This window comes from Dryobates pubescens, chromosome 9 (assembly GCF_014839835.1).
Source record: "Dryobates pubescens isolate bDryPub1 chromosome 9, bDryPub1.pri, whole genome shotgun sequence".
NCBI classification, from domain to species: domain Eukaryota; kingdom Metazoa; phylum Chordata; class Aves; order Piciformes; family Picidae; genus Dryobates; species Dryobates pubescens.
The window spans coordinates 16,624,964-16,644,145 of NC_071620.1; the positions used below are offsets into that span (position 1 = coordinate 16,624,964).

At 43.2% G+C, this 19,182-nt stretch overlaps 1 protein-coding gene across 2 annotated transcripts in view; it reads right to left on the reverse strand.

Annotated features, from left to right (window-relative positions):
• Positions 1-3,177, reverse strand: part of PTPN2 (protein tyrosine phosphatase non-receptor type 2) — a 34,088-nt gene extending 30,911 nt beyond the window's left edge. The window contains exon 1 of one of the 2 annotated variants that reach the window (XR_008462376.1): positions 2,986-3,177. Coding sequence is in view for 1 of the 2 variants with exons in the window: in XM_009909908.2 (XP_009908210.1) it covers positions 2,986-3,054 (69 nt within the window). In the remaining variant the exon portion in view is untranslated. The remainder of the gene's footprint in view (positions 1-2,985) is intronic. The other variant, XM_009909908.2, reaches the window with a different exon arrangement.
• Between the last annotated feature and the right edge of the window lie 16,005 nt (positions 3,178-19,182).

The window sequence follows — 19,182 nt, forward strand, 5'->3', positions numbered from 1 at the left end:
TTACACAATTTTAAGAGCATTCTGGTCATATACTCTCTATGTTCAATTAATTTTTTCCCTTCTAGTGTATTTTTCCACAGCTTCCCCAATACACACAGATTTCCTCATGCAGAGCTGAAAATACAACTGAAGTGCTACTGATGTGCAGCTTCCAATGAAGTGAACTTTACTCCTCCATGATGATGCCATCTCAGAAGATAAGGTGCAAGACACAGAATTAACAGTACTTTTATCCAAATTCTCCTTTTGTTTTCAGATGATGCCACTACATGGGAGCATTACACCCCAAAGAGCATTTAAACTTCTCTTTATAACTAAGCCTTCTCTGACCTTCTCTATGCTTCCACTGTATTTTGTTTCTTTAAACTTCCTAAATACTCTATATACTCCCAGGCAATGAAGACAACCATAGAGGAGTTAAGTGGAAATCTAACATACATAAGGAAGCTCCATTTTTAAGCATCTGGTGTGTGACATTACTTCAGTGCAGTGTCAACGACAACGTGGGGCAGCAGTTATCAAGCACCAACATTCTACACATTTGTATAAAAATCCCCTGGTTTAGTAGACAGTCAGGGGTTCTATTTTGATACAGCACAATGGAACTTGCCTTCTCTAGTTTAGATGGCTTATAAGCTTTGGGAGCAACTATGTGCACATTGAATAAATGCATCTGGCAGGCATTCGCTACCAAGTTCCCATGAAATGCAAGTTCTGCATTACAAGATTCAGCATACTTGATTTTGAAAAGCACTGGCATCTTCTGTGCACAGAAACAAAACTATAGAATAGAATAGAACAGATCAGACCAGGTTGGAAGAGACCTTCAAGATCATCGCGTCCAACCCATCATCCAACACCACTTGGTCAAGAAACACTGTAACAGCTAAAAACACTATTGCAGGGATGGGGGAGTGGGTGTGTGTGCCAATAAACCTAAGTAGGCTTAATGACTGTTCTTATAATCAGCTTTCCCACATATGATCCAGTCATCACAAACTGAAGAAACAAACCAGCCAGGTGCCAGATGTAGCTTAAGGCATATTATACAAGAAAAACTTGCACCGGGAAAAATATAAAAAAGTCCAAGACATTTATTTATTCAGTCACTAATTCAAATTGGATAGGAGCTCTGGGAGTCAGCATAAATACTCCAAGCTTCCCAGGACTTTACCACAAGTCTTGGCAAATTAATGGAACTGAAGGGCAAAGACACCAAACTCATCTCAGCAAGAAGAATTTAAAAAAGGAAAAAAACAACCACAATGTTTTCTTCAGAGAAACTTATACTTCTCAAATCAAGGATGTGTTTCTTACTCTACTATCATCAGAAAACACCTTCTAAACAAAAACTCGCTGTAAAAACAAGTCAGCAATTCAGAGTAATTATAAGCTTGTGCTATGTAAATCCCAAACATGCTATTTTATCTTTTTAAGACACCTGTATTGTTCATATTACAAAACAAATGCCATAAGCACCCTGAAAAAATCCAGAGTTCACAAAAACCTACAAATCTAACACAAAAATCTTTATTAAAAAATGTTTTACAGCATAGCTGTAATAAGATTATGAAATCTGTATACAAAGTTCAGCAGAGCTTAATATATAATTTTCTCTTTAGTTTATGGAACCTTTTGGGTTGGAAGTCATTTAAAAGATCATCTGCTCCCACCTCCCCAAGCCACAAGCAGGGACTACCACTCCTACCTGACCAGGTTGATCAAGGCCCCATCCAACCTGGCTTTCAATACTTTCAGGCTTGAAGCCTCCACATTTCTCCAGGAAATCTGTTCCATTACCTCACCACTCTCATGGCAAAGAATTTCTTCCTAATGTCTAACCTAAATCCAGCATCTTCCAGTTCAAAGCCATTAATGCCCTTGTCCTGTCAATCCACACCTTTAAAAAATAAAAATAAAAAACCACAACCATCTCCAGCTTTCCCAGAGTCCACTTCAAACACCAGAGAAAGCTTAATTCTCCAACTACATAATACTAAAAGGCCTTGGGGTAGCTATCTTGCTCAGTTTGGATATACCAGATAAAACATGTGTGTTTATTTCCCTACATCATGAAAAATGCCAGAAACAGAACTTTTTCCTTCAAGTTTTATCTCATTATCCCAGCACAGTTTATTTCTGCTACTCTCTGTTAAATCCAAGCCACAGTTGGGCTGGAAGGGACCTTTAAAGGTCCTCTAGTCCAACCTTCCTGCAGTGAGCAGGGATATCTTCAATTAGATCAAGTGTGAACAATTAGCGATGATGTATTTGAAATACACAGAGAAAAAGCAAGTCAGTGAGAGAACGTGCATTTGGGGTTGTTTCTCCCCGTTTGAAGAACACTGTAGATACATGTTTTAATAACTGCTCTTTTATTATAAGCTTATACAGGAAGTGTAAGAACTTCGGAACCAGTGGACTCAGACTATTGCTGGAAGTCAGAAATCTCGCTGTTGCTGGAGAAAACGAGGGTGTAGTGCGTTTTCTGAACGACACCCGTGCATGCCTGCTGCAGACGGAGGTGAGGGCAGCGGTAACCGCCAGATGAAGAGACAGGGTGAGGGAGCGCCTAAGGAACGGCAGAACAGCAGTTTCGGCTGAGCCCCCCGCGCCCGCCGCCGGCAGCCGGCTAACGGGCCGCGGTCGGTCCGATGCATGCGCAGTAAGCCTCCGGTAACCCGCCGCCGGTAGCCCTCCGCCGGGCGGCGCGCAGGCGCAGAAGCACAGCACGCATGCGCATTGCGCCGCCTCCAGGGCCAACCGGCCGCCTCCGCCTGTCCGGAGCATGCGCAGTGCCTTGGCCGCAGTTTCGCCGTGCCTGCACCTGAAAACCAGCCCTGGCCCATCTAGTTCCGCTCCCTGCCGATGCGGTATAGGCCGGCCGCAGACAGTACAGACCAGCAACGGCCGCCACCGACTCACTGCCCTCTCCGTATCGTCCTCCTTGGCAGGCAAAAGCCGAAGCGACTCCTCTTTACTCACCAGATAACGCGCCTGCCAGTCGTTAGTGGCATCGATCTCCTGAAACTCCTGTTCGATAATGGCGGACATGGCGGTGGCGGAGGCCAGAGCTTGAGCCTCTCCGGAGGCCGGCGAGCTCCCGACCACACAGGAGCGGCGAAGGCTCTCATACGCTCGCAGCGGCTCCCGCTGCCGCCGTTGCCAGACGCATGCGCGGGGCTCGCCCCCGCCCACCCGGGGCTGCCCAAGCCACGCCTCCGGGAAGGCGGGAATCACCTGGGGGCACGTCACGGGCCGGGAGGAGTGGTGTGTTGCCCTCAGGTAACCGGGCCGGGGTGAGAGGCCGCGCCTCCGCCGAGGGAAGCACGGCTTCGATGGCAAAGCAGGTAAAGAGCTTTTGTCGTAAGATCGTCTCGGCTGGAAAAGACCCTAGCTATCATCGAGTCCAACCGCTCTCTAACTCTGCTAAGGCTGGTGCTGAACCATGTCCCTTAGCACCACATCTCTGCGTCTTTTAAACACCTCCAGCAATGAGGATTCAACTGGGGAGCCTATTCCAGTGTCTGAGAAGACTTTTATTGAAGAAGTTTCTTCTAATATCCAACCTAAACCTCCCCTGGTGCAACTTCAAGCCATTTTCTCTTGTCCTATCACTTGTAACTTGGGAGAGGAGACTGACCCACACCTCACTACAATCTACTTTCAGGTAGTTCTGGAGAGCAAGGAGGTCTCCCCACAGCCTTCTTCAAACCAACAACCCTGGTTCCCTCAGCCACCCCTCACAATACCTTCTTTCCAGAGCCTTCACCAGTTTCACTGGCACTCTCTGGACCTGCTCCAGAACCTTGCAGTCTTTCTTGCAGTGAAAGGCCCAAAACTGAACCCAGTGTTCGAGATGGGCCAAGACAAATCACAGGCAGAGACTGGTGAGGTGATAAGACCTTCCAGACAGTGATCACTTGGCCTAGTTAAGCCAGGTGCCAGTCACCTCACCTTCCATTACCTGAAGGGGGCCTACAAGAATGCTGGAGAGGAGCTTTTTACAAGGGGTTGTAGTAATAGGAAGAGGGAGAATGGATTTAAACTGGAAGAGGGTAAATTTAGACCGGATATTTGGAAGAAATTCTTTAGAGTGAGGGTGGTGAGACAGTGGAACAGGTTGCCAGGGAGGTTGTTAATGCCCGATCTCTGAAGGTGTTCAAGGCAAGGATGGACAAAGCCTTGAGCAACCTGGTCTAATGGAGGCGCGTGGGGGGTGAGGGGGTAGAACCAGATGGTCATAAAGGTCCCTTACAAAGCCAACTATTCTATGATTCAGCTGCTTGTCTTAAAAAGCAGAAGTACATAAATACGTCAGGCAGGCGAATCCTGGTGGGACTTGCCGTCCCAAAAGCAGAAGTGCAACAAGGCAGAACACAGTAGCTTTCTACCATCTCTCCTTGGTGAACAGCTTCAGCTATGCTCAGGAAACCCAAATGTCCTGGCCATGTTGTACAAGTTGTGGGGATGACAGCATCTGCTTAACATCATGGAGGGGTGCCTGGAGGCCTTCGGACAGGCAAGTTACACTTCACAGTGCAGGCTGATGATAAATATAGGGCAAATGTAGAAGCAGAGAGCATTAACTACTACTGCAATGGGGAAGAGATTCAGGTGTCACACCACACCCTCTCCGTAAGGTCCTTCACCCTGCAGGGTGTTCTTCCCCCCCTCTCCCAACACGTGCCCTAAAGAACTGGGAAGTTTTCACCGCGGAAGGACCTCGTCCCTGCGCCGTGCCCCAACAGCTCCCCTGAGCTCCCCAGCTCTGCCGCTCACTTGCGGTTAACGCCGCCCCGTCCTGTCAATCATCCCCGTGGGCCTGCCCCAAACGGTTAGTCCCGCCCTGCTCTGCCGCCCCTTGGCGGATAGCCCCGCCCCGTTCCGCGCCGTCAGGTGGCGGGGCAAGGTCCTCGCGGCGGGGGGACTGGGCTCCCCCAGACTCCTTCTGGCTCATCAGAGTGCCCCATGACCAGGCTACTGAGCATGACATCTACAGCCATCACGATAGTACAGACCTTTGTGTGGCTAATACTGTCACCCGAACAGGTTGCCCAGAGAGGTGGTAGAAGCCCCGTCCCTGGAGACGTTTAAGGTCAGGCTTCATGGGACTCTGAGCCACCTGATCTGGTTGAAAAGGTCCCTGCTTAATGCAATGGGTTTGAACTAGATGACCTTTAAAGGTCCTTTCCAAACCCAACCGTTCTATGATTCTCCACACGTGGTCACTGAAGCTATGAAGCTATGGCATAGGGCTGGAGCTTGAGTAATGTTTAAGAACACCTTTGGACTTGAGACGTGAGGAGGTAAGGCTGACAGAGCAAAGCACTCACACCTGACAGCATGCTGATGCAGCTCCATCCATAAGCTGCTGTCCACCATTAAAGCAACACAGCATGAAGGCCACAGTAACACAGGCAGCTTGGGACGATGCACAGCATGAACATTACCCATGTTGCACCTAATGCTGGCAGCTGCATTCTGAAGAAATGTGGCCTCAGTGCCAGGTGAGCTTGAGTTCGTGCTCCCCTCCCTGTGGTTCATAGCTGGAGAACAGCACTGAAAGTCACTCGGCATAACCTGAGAAGTGAATGTGTGGTTACGCATAAAAGAAGTACTTTTTTAATAGACTTCTGGTTTTGACTAAACATCTGTCATTGGCTGGTGAATTTCCTGCCTGTCTGCGGGCTGCAGTGTAGGACAGTGCTCCAAATCAAATTGATGTTCTCCAAATTGATGTGCTCCCTCAAGTCCTGCGGTGAAAACTGATACTTTGTACACAAGGTGCTGCATGATGCCCATCTGAAGGATACCTGCTGGAACAGTATGCAGTTCATAACCTGTTTCTCCAGGTAACTCAAGGAAACGTTGCATAGGATTTTCTTGAACTTTGGCTTCAGGCTTTGAAATCAATATAATTAGTAGCTTTTTCTGGATTTTTCTCCCTGCAAGACTGAGGGACAGGTGTTACTCAGGGTGCCACAGACGCTTAGTTATGAAAGAAGTATCAAAGATAACATTTGTGAATTAAGTTTATGATTCAGGAGTACAGAGAAGAATCTAAGTTCCCATCTTCAAAGTACTGATTCTTATTAATTTAAAATATCTTTCTCTTAATTCATGTTTCAATTAACAGAGAGTCTTCCTAACTTTGGAAAACTGATCTTGCTCAGGCTGGGTCCAAGAAAGTAAATGGATATCCAGAAACAGTCTCCCAAATAATGACTGTTAATAAGGAAATTAAATTATACAACTTCCTCATTGATTTTAACCTTCAGTAGGCTTTTCTTTGGCTATGAACTTGCTGACTGATTTGTGTGTGTAGCATTTGTTCTTGAAGTCTTTTTTATCCCTTCTGTGATGTGCATGAAACCATCTGACATGGATCACAGATAAAGGAGGCCCAGTCACTGTCCTGTCAGTCCAGAGAACAGGCAGTTACAGACAAGTTATTTCATTCTAGTGCAAAGGCCAGGAAAGTCTTGGAGGTGACTGCCCATGGAGCGTGAGAAGATGTCACACTTCAGCCCAAGGACAGCTCTACGAGCTATGGAGCACCCCATGTGTATCAGCTAAGCAGGCCATTGACACACTGGTGTGTTTGGAGAAATAGTTTTGATATATAACCACAAGAAAATGTATCCTACCTTTCTGATCAGCAGCTGTGATGCATATGAGAAGCTTGTGCTTGTCGTTGCTTGTGATATTTGGAGATGCGGTTCATCTTGGGAAAGCAATGGAATTGTGTTATTAGGAGAGGGAGGTTTATGGTAGCAGCTATGTTTAGAATCTGTAGTGCAAATCAGTGCCCAGAGACAGCTCATGGAAAACTGAAGGAAGTGTTTATTAATTGTGATTTGGAGCTGGCTTAGGGGAGGAATAACTTGTAAACAAGGGATTTCTGGAAAAATTGCCACTGTTTGCTTCTTTTAGATGCTAATTTTTGCTGCAAACATGCTGGAAATGTTGGACCAGTTTTCTGGTTTTGGTGAATTAAGCCCTGGATAGACCTAGAACTACAGTTAAAATGGTCTGTGTAGGAGAATTGTATACACAACGTAAACCAAGTATGCTCGTTAGGAAGCTTGATTTATTCTATTGGCAAGTTTTGTTTTAGCTGTACAGCCAAACCCAGATGAACATCTACAGAAACTCTTAAACCCTTGAGATAGCCTGAGACACAGGCAGAGCAGGGCCATGGAATTGTTGTGTGGTACATTGTGTGTTTGCTGTCTCTGTATAAATACAAACAAGTAGTTATGGCAATGCTTCCTCATTAAAATGTCTGGTCATTCAAGAAGCTCATTGCTGTGCTGGCAAAACACTCACCTCAGGGTAACTGATATCCACAGCAGTGCTGATCTCAGAATTAGGTTTGTGTCCTTTCTCATACAAATTAAGAAGACCAATCAACTTAACTTTAAATGGTGTTTGTCCAGCAACCTTAGCTGAGCAATTAATTTTAGGACCAGTCTGGAATGGACTAAGTGCCTCTTCCTTCATGGGTCATTCACTGGCATTATTTAGTATCATTTATTGGAAATGCTCTGTTTTGTGATGCTTTTCTGAGAACCATTTTGGATATTGTTAGATGGAGAACAAATTCTTCCCTGAGGTGGTTTTGTTCACAAATACATTCCATATCTGCCTTAGCTGTCAAGGAAGAAAACTGTTATGTGCTTCAGCTTACCACGATGTGAGAGGATGAGAACACATCTTTCCTGATTTAGTTCTCACAGCCCAGGGCCTAAAGATGAAGAGGATCCTCCCTCCCCCTCCAAAAGGTCCAATGGCCAGGATGAAAGTTTCATTTATTCTGTGCATTTATTCTGTACATTTACAGTGGAGTCTTCCTACTTCAGGCTGAGAAGGGACTGTGTTCCTTGTTCAAGTGACTATTAAAGGGTGTCAAGGGCCAGACTCTTCCCAGTGGTGCCCAGCAACAGGACAGGGGACAAAGGGCACAAACCGCAACATCGGAAGTTCCATCTAAATACAAGGAAAAACTTCTTTCCTTTGAGGTTGCCAGAGCACTGGAGCAGGCTGCTCAGAGAGTTTGTGGAGTCTCCTCCTCTGCGGAGATTCCAAACCCACCTAGACATTGTTATCATAGAATCAATAAGGTCAGAAAAGACCTCAGAGATCATCAAGTCCAATCTGTCACCCAGCACCTCATGACTAACTAAACCATGGCTTCAAGTGCCACGTCCATTCCCCTCTTGAAGACTTCCAGGGACTGTGACTCCACCAGCTCCCTGGGCAGGACATTCCAATGGCCAACAACTCTTTCTGTGAAGAACTTGCTCCTCACCTCAAGCCTAAATTTCCCCTGGCACAGCTTGAGACTGTGTCCTTTTGTTCTGGTGCTGGTTGCCAGGGAGAAGAGACCAACCCCCACCTGTCTGAAACCTCCCTTCAGGTAGTTGTAGAGAGCAATAAGGTCTCCCCTGAGCCTTTTCTTCTCTGGGCTAAACAACCCCAGTTCCCTCAGCCTCTCTTCACAGGCCTTGGGCAACCTGATCTGGTGACCCTGCTTTAGCAGGAGGATTGGACTAGATGACCCCCAGATGTCTCTTCTAACCCCCACCATGCTTGATACTGTGATTAAAACTCCTATTACTGAAAGTGAGTGCCAGTGCAAATACCTGTTGTCAGATACATTATTGATTTCCTCCTTCTGCCCAGAACTGTATTTTGGCACACAACAAAAGTGAAAAACACTTTAAAATTTATGTTACAAAATGCAAATCCCTGTGGCAGCAACAGCAGCAGAAGTGTGAGGGGCCCAGACATGTTTTCATCCAGCTCAGGAAGTATGTCACATCAGGTCCAGGGCAGTGGGATTCCAGTGTCCAATGTCTGGCTATGTACCTAAAGTGATGGAATTTTGGAAGCTGTAATTACATTTTGACAAGAAGGACAGCACAGCTGTGCCCAGACTAAATGATTGCCCAAACTGCAGGTGGGAGCTCAGGGTAGAAGAAATTCATGGCCAAGGAAAAAATAAAGGATTATGGTCTGTTAATGACATCTGTTGTGTAGTCCAGAGACCTGTGCCAGTCTGTATGGCACTGGACTCCTAGGGGGAACTGAAGTAATTGTTCAATGTGAGAAGAAAATTGGCAGAAGTGTTGTCACAAGTGGATGGAGACTCGCTAGTAGATCAGGCAGCCAGCTAGGATGTCTGGTGGGTAGCATGACTTCAGGCTCTGCTGTGGCTTTGTGGAACAGGCCTTCCAGCAACCTCAGCCACAAAACCTAACTCCTGCGAGTCAATGCAGGGGGTGTGGGGTACAGCTGCAGGAAGAGGAGAAGAACTGTTTTCAAGAGAACAATGACTCCAAGTTAGTATTTTTATTGCTGTTAGACAGGATCTTGCTTGCTGGGAATGGTTTCTGTATATTACTTGATTTCCCATCCCTCCTTTCTTTTCACCTCTAGCTACAGTGACATTTGTTAAAATCATAGTTTGCAAGTGAGAAAGTCTAATTCAGTGAGTGTCCAGAGTGACTTGATGTCATTCCATGTTCCTGGTTAGAAGGTAAAGTTTTTACTAGAAGTTGCACCTGTAGAAACTGCCTATAGATGACTCTTAATTTTTCACACTGAACATTTATGTGACTTGCATTTGTTTGAAGATCACAGATTTTAAAATTGTTTTCCTCACAAACTGATTAAGGCCATTCCATGCTTATGCCTTTTCTAATCTCACAGTTATTATTTCAAAACATCACTTTACTGTATAATGGTTAAGGAGATGTTGAAGCTGCAGTTCTGGAAATACTTTTATATTGCCCAGTGAGTCTTTAATTCACTCATAATTCTCTCATCATGTTGACACAGTTTTATCATAGTCTTGTACCTTGTGTATAGCACTGTTAAGGGTTAGGGCTGGGCTGGCCACCAAATGAGTGAGAGATGCTCTCTGTGAACCTCTCTTCCTTCCCAAAGGGAAGAGAAAGGGAATAAGGTGGACTTAAGAGTTTGGAAAAGAAAACTAAACCTACTTTCTTGGAGTGTCAGTAAATGTTTTATGTTCCAGTTTTCTTTTGGAATTCTTAGGATACGAACAAAGCAACTATGCCTGTTCTCATGGGTGTAAAAAATCTCTAAATTGTGTTTGTCTTTTTTTCCCCAATAGTTTGAAAAAGAGTAAGAAAATGATAATAATTCTTTTTGGTGATATGATTTAGGATTGTAATCCATGTGGTTATTTATGATTCTTGCAGACAACCTGAAATGCCAGTGACAGGAAAGGGTTTTCTTTTACTATTAGCTGTACAATGGTTTTTAAAATCTTATCAACTTCATGGAAACTTACTATGTAGTGGTGAGCCTTCAGCATATATTACAATAACAACTTCTTTCCTGTGCTAGCAGAGGTAGAGCTGTGCAAGATTTGTGCTATCTTTGCCTGTTTTCAAACTGACATTAATACATCTGATTTCATACAGTTTCCCGTAGAAGCTTGTCCTGTTGAGATAATCAGCAGCCCTGCAGGAGCCACATTCTCTGAGTCACTGTTTGGATGGCAGGGTTCCATGAATGTGTGGCTAGTTCTGCCTGCTGAGATGTCCTTTGGTATGTTTTATAGAGCAAGGTGTTGACACTTGTGTCACTGTGGAAAGGCCTTGATTCTTGTAAGGACCATGGAATACTAGATAACAATTTGCATGGCTACTTTTAGTTGGCAGGACAGGACCGCATTAATCAATGCACCTCTCTTTTTGCCCTCAAAGCAAATCAGAAAGTAAGGAGTGAAACAGATTTTGCTTGTAGGTAGCAAAGAGCCATGAAAAAAATGTGTATTTTTTAGACAGTGTGCTTTTCTAATACAAGCAAATTAGTAGTACATGTAAAATTCATCTTTCCTTTTATTAGATGATAATGTTCCTTATAACAATGGTTTTGAAACTAATCTACAAAAGTAAAGAGTCTTCAAAAAATCTGTTTGGCATAACAAGCATATTCCAGCTGAATGTATGCTCTGTTTTCTTCGGTCCCAGCATTTAAAACCTCTAATTCATACCCTTATGGCATGTGAATTGCTGTAACTGCTAAACCAATTTGTTTGTTTTCTCAACAAAACAAAACAAAACCAAACCCTGAGTGTAATGTGCCAAAAGAAGGATCCACAGGACCACTTTTCCAATTGGAATGCTGTCAAGGTTTTTAACATCCTATTTTAGCCAGTGGAATGGTTCCAGCAGCTCAAGTCATGACACTACCACTTACTGGAATTAACAACCCAGGGAGAAAAGTGCCCTCATAGAGAACATCTCATCAAAATGGATGTATGAGATCTTATTTCCTACTATCTTACTGCATGCAAAGAGACACCACCAGTCATCATAAGAGATACTCTTATTTTAAAAAACTGTATGGTTCCACTTCTCAAGCAGACCACCACAGCTTCTTTAGTGGCAGACAGTAGCGTCTCCTAAATACAGTGGAAGAAATTGAGGCAATTTGTCACAAAGAAAACACTCAAGGTGTCCTAGTATGCCATTTTCTTTGCAACCTTTTTATATCAGAAATGTCTTGGTTGTGTGTTAGGTCACTCAGAGCCAGATTTTTCTCAATGTTTAAGTATAAAATAATGCATTTCCTAACATAGATTTGTAGTGATAGAAATCAAGTATGTTATTAAGATTCTATTTGTCAAGAAATATCCTCCAGAGTCACTTTAGCATCTCAACTAGCCTCTTGCTGCAATTCTCTTACACTAATTTTGGAATCTCTATTCACTTGAAATTGATTTTCTGTAAGATTTCTTCTTCTTCCAAGATTTTTTTTCTTACCAGCCCACTCTTAAGCACCAAATACAACTTTTTTTTCCCCTCTGTTGAAGGAAGACCACTTTAATTCTGCCCTTTTTTTTTTCTTTATTGAATTCGAATGAGTTGAGTCTGGTGATTAGATTCTTGAAAGTGGTTCTGTGAGGAGAGGATTAAGACATATGACTGCTATAAACCCACATCTGTGTATACTGAGAAGTTGTTTTGTCAACATTTGTACTATAGTCAGTGTGCTCCTGATTTCATAGAATTATGGAATAATTTTGCTTGGAAGATACTTTTAAGATCATCAAGTCCAACTCTTAACCCAGCACAGCCAGGTCACCATTAAACCGTGTCCCTCAGCACCACATCTCCATGTCTTTCAAATCCCTCCAGGGATGGTGACACCAGCACTTCCCTGGGCAGCCTATTCCAGGGCTTAACAACTCTTTAAGGGGAAGAATTTTTTTCCCCAGAGTCCAGTCCTGGTGCAACATGAGACCATTTCCTCTCATCCTGTCTCTTGCTTCTTGGATGAAGAGACCAACCTCCACCTTAGTACAACTTCTTTTCATGTAGTTGTAGAGAGCAAGAAGATCTCCCCTGAGTCCTTTTCTTCAGGCTAAACAACCGCAGTTTCCTCAGCTGTTCCTCCTAAGACTGGTGATACCTTATACACAATTTCAGAAGGTACAAATGTACAATCTAATTTCTAGATTCAATATATACTGTGGCTGATGAATACCATATAAGGAATAAATATGACAGCAGCAGTGGTGAAAGAAGTGGTGTTATTTGTGGAATGCTGCCACACATATACTCTTGGTTTTCTCTGGGGAACTTCACAAATTCTGTGATGCCAATATTTTTTGGTCCTGTAGAAACTGGTAAGGATAATTCTGAATTAATATCCAGAGTTTGAGCGACCTTGGAAGGTAGGATGAAGCTGACAGGTGAAGGAAGTAACTGCTAGGAGCTATTACAGCTAAACCTGCTGTCAAATATGCAGCAATCCTGTGCAGTATTGATCTAGAATTTACACAGTTCTGTCACAGCAAGTGGAATAAATTCTGAATACCTTTGAAAAGGAGGTTTCTGTGAAATAATGTAATGATTATATTTTAAAGACATAAATATATATATATATATTTATGCTTATAAGGGTGACATTAAAACTTTCCCTTCTCTTTCGTTTACCTCTCGCTTTCCCAAGAGAGGAAGTAATTGAGAGTGGCTTGTTCACACAGAGGAGTGACTCACTAATAATTCAAAAATTCAATAATGAATTGGATTAATGAAGTCTACGCTGCAAATTACCACACCCACACACCCCCCCCAGTTACTGAAATTGGAAACTCAGACATGCAGCATTTTATACACTCTTTCTTTATTCCAGTGTGACTTGCACTACCTTTAAATATACTAAATGTGACCAGATGTGATGGAAATTTAGCTAATTAGATTTACCAATTGCTGAATTGTATTTTCCTCAGCAATTTAAAAACATTTATATAAAAATTTGGGCAGATGCTATTAACACTCATGCAGATTAACTGCATTATGAAGTCATTGAAGTTTACTTCTTTCAGCATTAGAATATAGCATTATTGGGGGATAAACAAAATAACATTTTCCTTTGATCAATCTGTGAAACTCAAGAGATGGTGGATAAGTAAACTCCATGCACAGAACATTTCTGTTCAGCATTTCATGCATGTGTTTATATTCTGTGCATAACACCTCTGTATATAAATATCTGTTCCTGCTATCCTCCCACAGAGCACTGCAATGTGTTGTGTATTCTTTTTCTGTTTCACATATCTCAAGGACATAGGCTCCAAAGTTATGCTCAGTACTTGGGGACAATACATCAGCCACACCCAAAATCATTGAATCAAAGCACGGCGGGGGTTGAAAGGGACATTTGGAGATCATCTAGTACAGGATCATGTCTAGGCAAGTTTTGAATCTCTCCCAAGAAGGGGACTCAACATTCTCTCTGGTCAGCCTGGTCCAGTGCTCTGTCACCCTTACAGGAAAGAATTTTCCTCTATGTTCAGATGGAACTACTTATGTTGCAGTCTGTGCCAGTTGCCTGTCGTCCTGTTGCTGGGCACTAATGAATCTGTCACCATGCTCTTGACTGCCACCCTTTAGATATTGATCAGCATTGATGAGATCCCCTCTCAGACTGCTCTTCTCCAGGCTACAAATCTGAAATCATCAGAGTTCAGTTTGTACAAAAGCAAATAATTTCTGTGAAGCAAAGAGGTGGTGTCTGTAGCAGTGATGCCTGTCAGGTATGCACTGTTTTCTCCACAATGTGGTGTGAGAGTTACCTTTGGCAGGATGCAGTTGATGGTAATTAACGTCAGGGAGCTGGCCTTTGCTGAAAGGAACATTCATTGTTCACCAGCTGCTAGTCAGCCTCCACAGCAGAGCTGTGTGGGAACATTCAATGTGCCATTAATCCTCAGGCACAACGTGAACATGCCTCCTAATACCCAAGTACTAGAGTGCTCTTTTCAGTGGGTTTGTACAGTGGATGGATGCTGTTTTAGCTTTGGGCTGTGTTTGTTCAGACACGTGTCTCAAGTCAGATCTCTGTCACAGCACAAACATCCCTCATTCCTGTAAGGCCAGCTGACCACACTAATTAGTCCAGGTCTGTGGAAAACAGACTCAGCAAGGCACAGACCTGATTTCTGTCTTGCAACAGTGAAGTTTAGAAATAATTGAATTGAAAATATGTCAACATAAACTCTGACCACACAGTTTACACAATAACCATTTAAAATTATGAAAATTCTTAGCTGCATCTAATGATATGTCCCTTGGGTAATCTGTTCCCATAGCAATTCCTGTTAGCAATGTCTCTTTGTTATAATTCTGATCTAATAGAACTTCTGGGTTGAGACACATGATGAATAAAGTGGTTACTGACTGGTATAAAATCAACAGCTTCTTCTTGAAGGGAGTGCACCCATAGAGCTGACTGTAAGGCAGTATTTTTGTTAGTGAGAATTTCACTGGTGGGGAAGAAGCCTTGAGCACAAGAAAACAATTTCAGAATTACCAGTGAATGGGAAACGAGCTTTTGTGGTCACGTGTCTTCTAGAAATTCGAGTTCTCCTGGAATCTTGTCTGGGATTTCATTACGTGTTCTTAATCCAGATGTCTCAAATGCTTTGGAAACAATAAGCTATTACTATTTGTCAGAATAAATTCACTGTCTCCGCTTTTTAAAATGTCAGAGAGAGGAGGAATGTGTATCAGATATCTAGGGAGCCTTTTGGTGTTCTCTCTACTGGAATCTGAAACCTTCCTAGACACACATGCTTAGCTTCTCCTCGTGGTGGTCACCCTAGACAATTACACCAGCATTGTCCATTTACCACTTGCTGATGTGTAATATCTGGACTATTTTCCCAGATGGTTCCTTAGTTAAATGAACTTCATGTTGTTATGTCTCACAGTGATCTAAAAGCTATAGATAGTGGAGGGCATTCATAAATGGGTGATTCCAAATCTATTACATAGTTGTGGTGGTTTAAGCCTTAACTGGTGTTTAATTTACCAAAAAAATAATCTGGAGTCAGTTTGGAAGTAGAAGTACATTTTTAAACTATATATATATAGCAATAACAGGGTGGATTTACAAGGTTAAGGAGTAAGGATGAGTAGGAGAATATACAAAACCAAATTTGGATGGCCTTGTATCTCCCTCAATGTACGTGTATTTCAGTCCTTTAGAGAAGTGTGGATGTGGTAGGGAGAAGATCAGGCCTGACCATGTGGCAGAACCAGGAGGCCAGCAGCAGCAGTGAGTCCTTTCAAACAGGCAAGGCAGGAGCAAAGATGGCTGCCGCAGCCTCCCCTTTATAGTCTTGCTGGACAGGAAGGGGAAGCAGAACAGACCAATTTAGGCCCTGGGGACCCCTCCTCCCAGGAGGGAGAAACCATGTCCACCTGGATCAGGTTTCTTTTGTCCCCTGGAGGAGGCAGGGCTCTTGCAACCCAACCCCAGGGTGGTGTAACCTAGCACAATAGTCTACCATGTGAAAATTTGAAATCAGAGAAACAGAGTCTATTTTACATAAGAGATTGATGTGTCTTCTAACAGTTTGAAAACCTTGGCTAAGCCCATTCACATTTCCCTTTCAACAATATTCCTTGAAGCTTGAATTAAGTACAGCCAATTCTTCTAGCTGGGTTTCCTGTTAGCCCTGGAGCATGTCACAGACTGTGACTCCTTAAGCACTTACTTCTAGATAGATGAAAATGGCCCCAGGGATTATTCTTTTGCTGGAAGTCAGGGCTGTTTGCCCTGCATTTGTTGAACTGCTGCCCTTGTAGATGCAGAAATATATTAATGTCTTTGTAAAGATACTTAGATAAGTTTGTTTTGTTTTGTTTTGTTTTAAATTGGTAATCCTGCTGGGTTTGAGGAATATGATGTTTTCCTGAAAACATCACTCTCAAAAGCTTGTCTATTATAGCTAAACAGCATTTTAATCAAACAGGTTTGTCACACCAATAACAGAAGTATTGATACTGTAACAAGAGTAACAGGGTTACTTCCATAGCTAATACTGCAAAGAATTGCATTCTTTTCAAATTGCGTTCTTTTACCTCTGCTGCAGTAGAAGTTCAGATCTTTAGCATACAAATCTTCAGCATTTAGTCTTCACTTTCCAGATGAGATTATAATTCTTGTAGACATTTATTTCTACTGATAGGCAATGCTGAATTTTCCATTTTAACTTTAGAGTCTGTCTTTTATTTGCCTAGAGAACAGCAGGGCCAGCTGCAGATAGTTGGGGCTGTTCAGCTTGGAGAAAAGCAGGCTCCAGGGAGACATTATAGCAGCCTTCCAGTGCCTGAAAGTGGCCCACAAGAAAGCCATTAAGGGACTTTTTACAAGGGCTTGTAGTGATAGGACAAGAGGGAAAGGACTAAAGCTTGAGGAGGGCAGGTTTCAACTGGATATTAGGAAGAAATTCTTTGCAGTGAGGGTAATGAGGCACTGGAACAGGTTGCCCAGGGATGTTGTGGATGCCTCCTCCCTGGGGATGTTTAAGGACAGGTTGGATGAGGCTTGGTCTAGTGGAAGGTGTCCCTGTCCATGGCATGGGGGTTGGAACTAGATGATCTTTAAGGACCCTTCCAACCCAAACCATTCTATGATTCTATACACAACATATGCAGGTTGCTTGTGGATGCAAATGTTCAGGATGACAAAAAATTGTTCCATCTGGAAAAGACCTCTAAGATCATCAAGTCTAACCATCAACCTAACACCACCATGGCCATTAAACCATGTCCCAAAGTGCTATGTCCACATGTTTCTTGAACACCTTCAGGAATGGTGACACCCCCACCTCCCTGGGCAGCCTGTTCCAATGCCTGACCACTCTTTCTGTAAATAATTTTATTCCTAGTATCCAACCCTGGGACAATTTCAGGCTGTGTCCTCTCATTCTATCACCTGATACTAGGGAGAAGAGTCTGACCCCCACCTCATTACAACCTCATTTCAGGGAATTGTAGAGAGCAATGAGGTCTCCCCTCAGTGTCCTCTAGACTAAACAATGCCAGTTCCCTCAGCCACTCCTTACAAGACCAGACCCTTCACCAGCTTTGTTGCCCTTCTCTGGATACACTCCAGCACCTCAATGTCCTTTTTGTACCGAAGCACCCAAACCTGAACCCAGTATTCAAGGTGTGGCCTCACCAATGCCGAGTACAGGGGCACAATCACTTCCCTGCTCCTGCTGGCCACACTATTGCTGATACAGGCCAGGATGCTGCTGGCCTCTTTGCCACCTGAGCACACTGCTGTCTCATGCTCAGCCAGTTGTCAGCCAGCATCCCCAAGGTCCTTTTCTGCCAGGCAACTTTCCAGACATTCTACTGCAAGCCTGGATCATTGTATGGGGTGGTTGTGACCCAAGTGCAGGACCCAGTACTTGGCCTTATAAAATCTCGCGCAACTGACCTTGGCCCGTTGATCCAGCCTGTCCAGATGTCATTGCAGATCTTTCCTACCTTCAAACAGATCAACACTCCCAGCCATTTTAGTGTCATCTGCAAAGAAGAGAAAACTGAGAGGAAAACTTCTCAATACTGATCAATATCTAAAGGGCAAGTGTCAAGAGGATGGAGCCAGACTCTTTTCAGTGCTGTCCAGCAACAGGACAAGGGGAAATGGGCACAAACTGGAAAACAGGATGTTTCATCTGAACATGACAAGGGAAGAAGAATAATTAGTGGGGTAAGGTCCCCTAATGACGAAATATTACTACGGCATCTGGTGGTACTGTGAAATCCTTTTTAAGGCAGTGAAAGACTGATATTACCACCCACCAATAAAAGCACTAATGGCATCCTTAGCTCATACACAAGCATAAACACCCATTCTGCAAGCAACAGCTTTAATAGTGCATGTGATATTTGATCATAATTGTGGTCTGCAAAAATGGTTTAACTGTCAACTTCGTCATCAAATTATACATCTTCTTCTCCTTCTGCTGTGTCTTTCCACGCACACCAAAAGAGGCAGAGAAAAACCACCACTGCTAAGTTTAAACTTTTCTGTCTGATCTTACTGTGAAAATTCTCAGGGCCAGCTATTTTCCATTTTTACTCCTACAAGCTCAGTTTCTATTTCCCAATCTGAGATCACTAGTTTAAAGATAGCTCTGATGTAGTTGCACAATCTGAAACCAACCTTCATATTCAACCTGTTACAAAGCCATATGTATTCCCTCCCTAGCTGTCAGGTATGTTGCTTGTCAGTCTGTCATTCCCATTTTTCCTTCCATTTCTTTGCACACTGATGTGACTGAGAATAGTTTTCCATCCATAAGCCACCTGGCTGTATAACATCACTTCTCTTTCTCCTCAACTCATCTTTTAACAGCTGCTAAAGCTATACTTGATCATGAGTGGGCAACTGTTCTGCTCAAATGGCATTTCTTGGGCTAATCAATTATTATTTTGCTTGTTTCCTGTACTCTATTTTTACAATATGTGGTAATCACAGAATTACAGAATCACAGAATTTCAGGGGCTGGAAAGGACCTTGAAAAATCATCTAGTCCAACCGCCTTGCCTGGTAAAAAGTTATTTTATGAATGTAGAACTTATCTTTTTCTTGCCACTTTCTAATAGACCTTACTGAGGTAAACAGTAAGGTTTTATTCCAGTTGGAACAGTCACTTGATTTCCTAGCAAAACAAATAATAACAGGTTGTAAGTGGAACTCTGCAGCACCAACAAAGCAAGGTGAGTTTGAAAGAAAGATTCACTCCTCTGCCATCTTTGAAGGCTTGTAAGAGGTTTCCTCACGTGAAGACTTGGGAACTTGATGTACCCTCATATTTGCCCATGAGATCCA